The sequence below is a fragment of the Nerophis lumbriciformis genome, linkage group LG22, assembly GCF_033978685.3.
Source record: "Nerophis lumbriciformis linkage group LG22, RoL_Nlum_v2.1, whole genome shotgun sequence".
Taxonomy (NCBI): domain Eukaryota; kingdom Metazoa; phylum Chordata; class Actinopteri; order Syngnathiformes; family Syngnathidae; genus Nerophis; species Nerophis lumbriciformis.
The window spans coordinates 21,747,213-21,757,905 of NC_084569.2; the positions used below are offsets into that span (position 1 = coordinate 21,747,213).

At 38.8% G+C, this 10,693-nt stretch overlaps 1 protein-coding gene across 3 annotated transcripts; it reads left to right on the plus strand.

The window, feature by feature from the left end:
* Positions 1–781: 781 nt before the first annotated feature.
* On the plus strand, positions 782–8,737 carry hirip3 (HIRA interacting protein 3). 3 transcript variants are annotated; one of them, XM_061973385.2, is made up of 8 exons: positions 782–927; positions 1,345–1,465; positions 3,716–3,866; positions 5,021–5,272; positions 5,356–5,546; positions 5,706–5,853; positions 7,424–7,522; positions 8,003–8,737. In XM_061973385.2, the coding sequence occupies exons 1-8, from the start codon at positions 854–856 to the stop codon at positions 8,185–8,187; spliced, it is 1,221 nt and encodes a 406-aa protein (XP_061829369.2). In that variant the 5' UTR covers positions 782–853; the 3' UTR covers positions 8,188–8,737. The 3 variants fall into 3 exon arrangements, with proteins under 3 accessions (XP_061829369.2, XP_061829368.2, XP_061829371.2); XM_061973384.2 differs by having other exon boundaries at positions 5,018–5,272; positions 8,003–8,734; XM_061973387.2 differs by lacking the exon at positions 782–927 and adding an exon at positions 1,082–1,272 and having other exon boundaries at positions 5,018–5,272; positions 8,003–8,734.
* Positions 8,738–10,693: the final 1,956 nt, after the last annotated feature.

The following is a 10,693-nucleotide window of genomic DNA, read 5'->3' on the forward strand; positions in this document are numbered from 1 at the left end:
TATGTGGGAAAAAGATGTTACAGAACCTGGAGGTTCTGCTACAGAGGCTGCGGAACCTCTTTCTAGAGTCCAGCAGTGAAAACAGTCCTTGGTGGGGGTGGGAAGAGTCTACAGATTTTCTGAGCCCTGGTCAGGCAGCAGCTTTTTGCGATTTTCTGGATAGGAGAAAGAGGAGTCCTGATGATCTTTTCCGCCGTCCTCACCACCCTCTGGAGAGACTTCCAGTCTGAGGCACTGCAAGCTCCAGTCCAGACAGAGATGCTGTTGGTCAGTAGGCTCTCTATAGTGCCTCTGTAGAATGTGGTGAGAATGGGGGGAGGGAGCTGTGCTCTTTTCATCCGACGCAAAAAGTGCATGTGCTGCTGAGCTCTTTTTACAAGGGCTTCGGTGTGTAGGGACCAGGTTATATTGTCAGTTATCTGCACACCCAGGAACTTGGTGCTGCTTACAATCTCCACTGCTGTGCCGTTGACGAAGAGTGGAGTGTGGCTGGACTGGTGCCTCAAAAACAAATGAACTCGCTGGAATATAAAGACAATATAACATACATCCATAAACGTGGATGCATGTGAAAAAGTGCAATATATTTATATCTGCACCTTATTGCTATTTTATCCTGCACTACAACGAGCTACTGCAACAACATTTCGTTCTTATCTGTACTGTAAAGTTCAAATTTGAATGACAATAAAAGGAAGTCTAAGTCTTATTTAATTATTTTCGAAATTATAACACTACAAACGTTAGATGGGCGTCCGTGTAATTCGGTCACTACCGGAAAAAACAATGTCATATGACGTCACTTCCGCTTAGCAACTCCCGCCAATTGGTTGATTTGAGTCAACTATAAAACATGTCGCCTGCGAGAGAACTGACAACTATCCGCAGCTTTGTCCGTGGACAACTCCGCGATGAGAAAGATTTAAGGTACACTTTATTTTGAATATCCAAAACTTGCGTGAGCTCGGAAATTATTTGTTTTATATAACCATTTAAAAACAATTGGCTTTGGATGTCAGCTCGTGTTTACAGGCGCTGTTAGCAAAAAGGAGAAGCTTCAAGCTCGACAGAGTTTATACGAACACTGTAGAAGATGTTTTAAATGAATAATCAGATATATTTCAGCAAAGTCAATATAATATAAATGATATATAGACCTGTTAAGAACTACGAGATCAACGAGCCTCTTTTAAACGCAGTTACGTCAAGTTACGATGGCGAGTGATGCAACAGCCGTGGAGCAGCGACACCTAGTGGACACTCATTTACACTGTAAACTAATGTGATATTGTTTTGCCATTGTACTATATGTTGTTGTGCAGTTTTATGATATTATTTTTACAGCTTGCTGACTCTGGGGTTGTTAAAAAGGCGATATTTGGCCCTCGCCGGAGGTGAATGTCTAAGTCCATCTGCCAAAGGTTTACTGAAACAAGTGGTGGAAGAAGAATTGATCAAAATGCAGGTATTCAAATTAGAGAGGAAACATGTGGTTTAGACCAGGGGTGTCAAACTCATTTTAGCTCAGGGGCCACATAGAGGAAAATCTATCCCCAAGTGGGCCGGACTGGTGAAATCATGTCATGATGACTTAAAAATAAAGACAACTTCAGATTGTTTTCTTTGTATAAAAATACAACGAGCACAATCTGAAAACATACAAATCATAATGGGTTTTTTTACACTTAAGTGTTGCTGTTCATAGTATTCTATCTTCATTTGTCGTGATTTATAATTTCTGAATAAGTGATGTGATAATGTTCATCAGTCAAATATGTGTGAGTCTGACAGAGTTTTAAAATGCTCTCATTGGTGTAGAATTTGAATCTCTCAGAAGATGTAATAAATAGTAATGTTATTAATGTAATTTACTCATTTCCCTCAACTGATGTACTAATAACATCATGTGGTTTATTCCTTACATATGTAGTAGGGCTGTGAATCTTTGGGTGTCCCATGATTCGATTCAATATCGATTCTTGGGGTCACGATTCGATTCAAAATCGTTTTCTTTTTTTTTTTTTCAATTCAACACGATTCTCGATTCAAAAACGATTTTTTTTCCCGATTCAAAATTATTCTCTATTCATTCAGTACATAGCATTTCAGCAGGATCTACCCCAGTCTGCTGACATGCAAGCAGAGTAGTAGATTTTTGTAAAAAGCTTTTATAATTGTAAAGGACAATGTTGTATCAACTGATTGCAATAATGTAAATTTGTTTTAACTATTTAATGAACCAAAAATATGACTTATTTTATCTTTGTGAAAATATTGGACACAGTGTGTTGTCAATAGAGATGTCCGATAATATCGGCCTGTCGATATTATCGGCCGATAAATGCGTTAAAATGTAATATCGGAAATTATCAGTATCAGTTTTTTTATTATCGGTATCGTTTTGTTTTTTTGTTTTTTTAATTAAATCAACATAAAAAACACAAGATACACTTACAATTACCGTAGTGCACCAACCCAAAAAACCTTCCTCCCCCATTTACACTCATTCCCACTCATTCACACAAAAGGGTTGTTTCTTTCTGTTATTAATATTCTGGTTCCTACATTATATATCAATATATATCAATACAGTCTGCAGGGATACAGTCCGTAAGCACACATGATTGTGCGTACTGCTGGTCCACTAATAGTACTAACCTTTAACAGTTAATTTTACTCATTTTCATTAATTACTAGTTTCAATGTAACTTTTTTTATATTGTTTTACTTTCTTTTTTATTCAAGAAAATGTTTTTAATTTATTTATCTTATTTTATTTCAGAATCTTCACCATACCTGGTTGTCCAAATTAGGCATAATAATGTGTTAATTCCACGACTGTATATAAATCGGTTGGTATCGGTATCGGTTGATATCAGTATCGGTAATTAAAAAGTTGGACAATATCGGAATATCGGCAAAAAGCCATTATCGGACATCCCTAGTTGTCAAGCTTATGAGATGCGATGCAAGTGTAAGCCACTGTGACACTATTGTTCTTTTTTTTTATTTTTTATAAATGTCTAATGATAATGTCAATGAGGGATTTTTAATCACTGCTTTGTTGAAATTGTAACTAATATTGATACTGTTGTTGATAATATTAATTTTTGTTTCACTACTTTTGGTTTGTTCTGTGTCGTGTTTGTGTCTCTCAATTGCTCTGTTTATTGCAGTTCTGAGTGTTGCTGGGTCGGGTTTGGTTTTTGAATTGGATTGCATTGTTATGGTATTGCTGTGTATTGTTTGGTTGGATTGATTAATTTAAAAAAATAAAAAATCTATTTAAAAAAAAAAAAAGAGAATCGATTCTGAATCGCACAACGTGAGAATCGCGGTTCGAATTCAAATCGATTTTTTCCCACACCCCTAATATGTAGCATCATCTACAACAAAACTTGTGAATTTGGACTCATTTCATGAATAACACATGAAGTTAGAAGGGGATACAAGTTATTTCAGCATATTTATGTGCGCCCAGATAATGTGTCCCCCGTCTTCTATCTTAACCGGGCACATAGCTCCGCCCCCTCTGAAGTCATGCGCACTGCTGCGGCAGGGGATACAAATAATTGCTATTGTGACATCCAGGGGACACATTTAGAAGAGCAGTTTCTTTCATTCAAAAATTTCTGCAAATTTGTATACTTAACCTGACACCCCTGGAGTAGACTATACTATTGTGCACAATTTAATGACTTATTTTGCCTGATAGGACGTAACCAAAAGCGGAAGTGAGTCGGAGACAAAGGAGGACACACCGAACAAAAGAAAGAGAGAAAGAGAAAAGCACTCTGCGAGTGAGAGTGAATGTGAGGTTGAGTCCAAGCAAAAGAAGTCTCGTCGTTATGTCAACTCCAAGCCTGGTGAGTTTGTAAAGGTTTGTTGTGGAAGTCCTGTACCTGTTTTAAAAAGCGCATATATTCAGACATTTTTAATGATTGATATTCCTATTAGGAGACAAGCGATGCAGCTTGAAATCTACATGGCAATATATTGCAGCCTCTTGCGATAACCATACAATATATTGTTTGGCATATGAATGATAAAACAATTTTAAATGGGCTACAAAAGCTCCTAATTTGGCTGCTGACGTACAGTCGTGGTCAAAAGACACTTGTAAAGAACATGGCTGTCTTGAGTTTCCAATCATTTCTACAACTCTTATTTTTTTGTGATGGAGTGATTGGAGCACATACTTGTTGGTCACAAAAAACATTTATGAAGTTTGGTTCTTTTATGAATTTATTATGGGTCTACTGAAAATGTGAGCAAATCTGCTGGGTCAAAAGTATACATACAGCAATGTTAATATTTGCTTACATGTCCCTTGGCAAGTTTCACTGCAATAAGGCGCTTTTGGTAGCCATCCACAAGCTTCTGGTTGAATTTTCGACCACTCCTCTTGACAAAATTGGTGGAGTTCAGCTAAATTAATTGGCTTTCTGACATAGACTTGTTTCTTCAGCATTGTCCACACGTTTAAGTCAGGACTTTGGGAAGGCCATTCTAAAACCTTAATTCTAGCCTGATTTAGCCATTCCTTTACCACTTTTGACGTGTGTTTGGGGTCATTGTCCTGTTGGAACACCCAACTGTGCCCAAGACCCAACCTTGGGGCTGATGATTTTAGGTTGTCATGAAGAATTTGGAGGTAATCCTCCTTTTTCATTGTCCCATTTACTCTCTGTAAAGCACCAGTTCCATTGGCAGCAAAACAGGCCCAGAGCATAATACTACCACCACCACCATGCTTGATGGTAGTAATGGTGTTCCTGGGATTAAAGGCCTCACCTTTTCTCCTCCAAACATATTGCTGGGTATTGTGGCCAAACAGCTCAATTTTTGTTTCATCTAACATCACATGGACAAAGATAAGACCTTCTGGAGGAAAGTTCTATGGTCAGATAAAACAAAAATTGCAACCTTAACCTTTGCAGTTAAGACTAATCTATGTTGTGTTCTGCTGTGTTTTATACCTCAAGATTTATTATATTTGTTGTTATGTGCCCAAAAGCAGAATCAGAAGATAAAGAGGACAGCAGCGAAGAAAGTGTGGCAAGTGAGGAAGAAGAAGAAACAAAAACTAGAGCAGGTGATGCAGTGCAGGAGATAACAAATGCAGAGCGTCAAGAAGACTCTGAAGACGAGGAAGTAGATGCAGAGTTAAAAAGCAACACACCAAAGACGAAAACAGACAGTGAGGAAGACGAGGATGAAAGTGACTCAGACCAGAGCGACACGCAAAACGCTTCTGATGGAAGCAAAAAAGGTTAAAATGAAAACTCTATCCTGTATCATTTATAACTATGCTGCTTAATACCGACAGTGTGAATCTGTTTTTATGAACTATAGAGGAAAAAGTTCTGGCAGAGAAAAACACAAACCAGACAGATTCTGATTCATCATCTCTGCCCTCTCTGGATGATGATCAAGAAATAGAGAGACAAAAAAAGCAAGTCAAGAGTAAGGAAGACAAAGATCAAGATGTTGGAAAAAAGAAATCGAGAAAAAGAGAAGAAAATGGTGGCGAAAAAAGTCAGAAGGTGAGTCCGTGAGTGATCACAAACTTATTTGACATTACCTACAAAAAGTTGAGGATATTTGACTTTCTGGATGAGCCTTAATTCACAATAGTGTTTACAGGTGAACTGAATTTGAAAAGGTAAAATATCCTTAACTTTCTGTGTCTGACGTTGCTGTAGGATAACCACAAGGCAGTCGTGAGGCTCAAACGCTACATTTCTCTGTGTGGCGAGAGGCGCAATTACAAGAAGCTGCTGGGTGATTGTAGGAGTGTTCGCTCCATGGTTGCTGTTCTAAAGAAGGAGCTGGAAGATCTTGGTGTTCACGGTCCGTGGGAATGCAAAACCTTTCATGCATTAGACAGACCATACATTGGAACAGGGTCTCCAAGCTAGAAAATCGCAGAGAGCTACTCCCTTTTTGTAATGTTTATTTTCATAGCTTATTGCAACCCAAAGGGAATAAACTTGTTTTGCCAGGACGTTGGTATCCACAACTCATATTTTGTATAAAAAAAATCAACAATTATTTTAGTAGGTATTTCTTTTTAGTTCATTTTTTTTAATTACTATTAGAGCTACTTTGACAAAAAAGAACGGATGTTGTGTTAATTTTAAATGACTGGCAACATTTAAATTGTACAGATTTCCACTAAGTGTGGCCATTGTCTTTGTGTTATTTTGTGGTAAATTGTCACTAAATAGAGGCATCATGTATGAATTGAACCATTACAGTATGAAAACGAGGGTTGTGCCCACTGTTTCACTTCTAATACAATACCGATATTGGAGCCTGGTATATATAAACCTAATGTCATGGCTGTCTTGAGTTTCCAATAATTTCGACAACTCTTATTTATTTTTTTGTGATAGTGATTGAAGCACATACTTGTTGGTCAAAAAAACATTCATAAAGTTTGGTTCTTTTATGAATTTATTATGGGTCTACTGAAAATGTGAGCAAATCTGCTGGGTCAAAAGTATACATACAGCAATGTTAATATTTGGTTACATGTCCCTTGGCAAGTTTGACATCACATGGACAAAGATAAGACCTTCTGGAGGAAAGTTATGTTGTCAGATGAAACAAAAATTGAACAGTTTGGCCACAATACCCAGCAATATGTCAAGCCTGGTAGTGGTAGTATTATGCTCTGGGCCTGTTTTGCTGCCAATAGAACTGGTGCTTTACAGAGAGTAAATGGGACAATGAAAAAGGAGGATTACCTCCAAATTCTTCAGGACAACCTAAAATTATCAGCCCGGAGGTTGGGTCTTGGGCGCAGTTGGGTGTTCCAACAGGACAATGACCCTAAACACATGCCAAAAGTGGTAAAGGAATGGCTAAATCAGGCTAGAATTCAGGTTTTAGAATGGCCTTCCCAAAGTCCTGACTTAAACGTGTGGACAATGCTGAAGAAACAAGTCCATGTCAGAAAACCAACACATTTAGCTGAACTGCACCAATTTTGTCAAGAGGAGTGGTCAAAAATTCAACCAGAAGCTTGTGGATGGCTACCAAAAGCGCCTTATTGCAGTGAAACTTGCCAAGGGACAAAACCAAACATTAACATTGCTGTATGTATACTTTTGACCCAGCAGATTTGGTCACATTTTCAGTAGACCCATAATAAATTCATAAAAGAACCAAACTTCATGAATGTTTTTTGTGACCAACAAGTATGTGCTCCAATCACTCTATCACAAAAAAATAAGAGTTGTAGAAATTATTGAAAACTCAAGACAGCCATGACATTATGTTCTTTACAAGTGTATGTAAACTTGTGACCACGACTGTATGTTGTTTTTGAAGAATAACAATTTGTTTTCATGTTTAATCGCCTTTTGAGAAAGTTTAAGTTTAAGCTCTGACTTGCATTGCTACTTCTTTCATACAGGTCAGCCATCCATAGAGAAATGTAAAAAGTTACGTCGCAAAAAAGATGAAGCTAAAGAACTTGCTGAACTGGATGTCAACAACATAATTGAAACACAAGGTGAATACTTTCATCTCCCCGATGGTAAATCAGTCACTTAAAAGTTGTTTCGTGTGTGCATTCATTTAGTTTTTAAAGTGAAATGAAATGTGTCCATGACATTTAGATCAGCGGTTCTCAAACTTTTTTTTTTTTACAAAGTACCACCTCAGAAAACACTTTGCTTTCCAAGTACCATCATAATGACCAACATTAAAATACAGTAGCACAAGTGTTCATTGAAAACAAGGCATAGGTTTTATTTAACAATGATATTTATTATTTTTGGCCACTGTAAAACTACACACAGTTTGAATATAGGAAAATAAAACACTGTACTTTAATCAAGTGATAATTTGGCACATCACGAGTGGTACAGTATCACAGTTTGAGAATCACTGATTTAGATTATGTGCTACCTGCTCAAAAAGGGTTTGGTGGGAATGTATGTTCCACACAAAACATGTAAATATTGATCACCAGTGCTTCATTTTGTCTCAGGTCGACCTAAACGGAGAGGAGCCGTTGCGCAACACGGACAACGTGACCCCGCGCCCTGCGCGTACCAGCGGTCATTGAACTCTGGCTCCGATAGCGATCAGGAAAACGACACACAGCGAGGACGCAGAAAAACAGACTGGGCCAACCTCCAAGGAATCATCAGCGATGATGCGGACAGTGACTGAGGCAGTTATTGTTTGGTTGTTAGCAACATTAAGAAACTTTCACGAAATTATATAAGAAACAGCTAATTACATTTTGTGGATGATCTGGATCTTTGTCCGGGTTTCCGGATGTTTTTCTAAGAATTCTTAACTATTTGGAGATAGGGCCTAGATCTCCAACTGTTTTTCTAGTTTTTCATGCAAGTATTTAGAAAGAGACTATTCTTTTTATCACTGTTATAAAATGCTTATTTCAATTATGAGTTACCGTACATTTGATGCAGTGTGTTGTACAGAATGTTATATAAATGTTGATGACGCCTTAAACAATAAAATGAACACAATGATTCACATTTTAAAATAGTTTTATTGCAGCATGGCAGTGTAATCTTAAATTTTCCAAATTTTAACACCTGCAAGGAGCACAAACATGTCCAACTAAAAACAAGTGACGAACAGTAGTTCAGGGGCGTCTAGAGTTGTACACTGAGTGCTGCTTACTGAACAAGGATGAGGATGCATTTTGATATTTTTAATTTTAAAACCAATACAATGTACACATTATAAAAACAGCCTGAATGTCAATTTTGAGTTTACTAACGTCAAAAGTTATTGTAATTACTCAACGGTTTGCTCCTTTTTTCAATTTTATTAGTTAAATTATTTTTAGAATGCGCCACGAGCTGTTAAAAATTAGCTGCAGGCCCCTAATGGCCCACATGTATTGTAATAAAATGTCATAATTATTTTTGTTTCATGATTAAACATTTACCTTCGCGGAATCTTTTTGAAATTGGACCATTTGGAACAGCCATCAAAAAATATATATATATCCATCCATCCATTTTCTACCGCTTGTCCCAATAAATAAATATATATATATATATATTTAATGGGCTTCACGGTGGCAGAGGGGTTAGTGCATCTGCCTCACAATACGAAGGTCCTGAGTAGTCTTGGGTTCAATCCCGGGCTCGGGATCTTTCTATGTGGAGTTTGCATGTTCTCCCCGTGACTGCGTGCGTTCCCTCCGGGTACTCCGGCTTCCTCCCACTTCCAAAGACATGCACCTGGGGATAAGTTGATTGGCAACACTAAATTGGCCCTAGTGTGTGGATGTGAGTGTGAATGTTGTCTGTCTATCTGTGTTGGCCCTGCGCTGAGGTGGCGACTTGTCCAGGGTGTACCCCGCCTTCCGCCCGATTGTAGCTGAGATAGGCTCCAGCGCCCCCCGCCACCCCAAAGGGAATAAGCGGTAGAAAATGGATGGATGGATATATACAGGTAAAAGCCAGTAAATTAGAATATTTTGAAAAACTTGATTTATTTCAGTAATTGCATTCAAAAGGTGTAACTTGTACATTATATTTATTCATTGCACACAGACTGGTGCATTCAAATGTTTATTTCATTTAATTTTGATGATTTTAAGTGGCAACAAATGAAAATCCAAAATTCCGTGTGTCACAAAATTAGAATATTACTTAAGGCTAATACAAAAAAGGGATTTTTAGAAATGTTGGCCAACTGAAAAGTATGAAAATGAAAAATATGAGCATGTGCAATACTCAATACTTGGTTGGAGCTTCTTTTGCCTCAATTACTGCGTTAATGCGGCGTGGCATGGAGTCGATGAGTTTCTGGCACTGCTCAGGTGTTATGAGAGCCCAGGTTGCTCTGATAGTGGCCTTCAACTCTTCTGCGTTTTTGGGTCTGGCATTCTGCATCTTCCTTTTCACAATACCCCACAGATTTTCTATGGGGCTAAGGTCAGGGGAGTTGGCGGGCCAATTTAGAACAGAAATACCATGGTCCGTAAACCAGGCACGGGTAGATTTTGCGCTGTGTGCAGGCGCCAAGTCCTGTTGGAACTTGAAATCTCCATCTCCATAGAGCAGGTCAGCAGCAGGAAGCATGAAGTGCTCTAAAACTTGCTGGTAGACGGCTGCGTTGACCCTGGATCTCAGGAAACAGAGTGGACCGACACCAGCAGATGACATGGCACCCCAAACCATCACCCAACCATGCAAATTTTGCATTTCCTTTGGAAATCGAGGTCCCAGAGTCTGGAGGAAGACAGGAGAGGCACAGGATCCACGTTGCCTGAAGTTTAGTGTAAAGTTTCCACCATCAGTGATGGTTTGGGGTGCCATGTCATCTGCTGGTGTCGGTCCACTCTGTTTCCTGAGATCCAGGATCAACGCAGCCGTCTACCAGCAAGTTTTAGAGCACTTCATGCTTCCTGCTGCTGACCTGCTCTATGGAGATGGAGATTTCAAGTTCCAACAGGACTTGGCGCCTGCACACAGCGCAAAATCTACCCGTGCCTGGTTTAAGGACCATGGTATTTCTGTTCTAAATTGGCCCGCCAACTCCCCTGACCTTAGCCCCATAGAAAATCTGTGGGGTATTGTGAAAAGGAAGATGCAGAATGCCAGACCCAAAAACACAGAAGAGTTGAAGGCCACTATCAGAGCAACCTGGGCTCTCATAACACCTGAGCAGTGCCAGAAACTCATCGACTCCA

Bases quoted from the DNA above. Each gene is read 5' to 3' on its own strand.
- hirip3 (XM_061973384.2), top strand. From the start codon at position 854: ATGTCGCCTGCGAGAGAACTGACAACTATCCGCAGCTTTGTCCGTGGA. The intron at 1,466-3,715 runs GTATTCAAATTA...TTTGCCTGATAG, and splicing joins AAGAATTGATCAAAATGCAG to GACGTAACCAAAAGCGGAAG. The intron at 7,523-8,002 runs GTGAATACTTTC...ATTTTGTCTCAG, and splicing joins CAACATAATTGAAACACAAG to GTCGACCTAAACGGAGAGGA.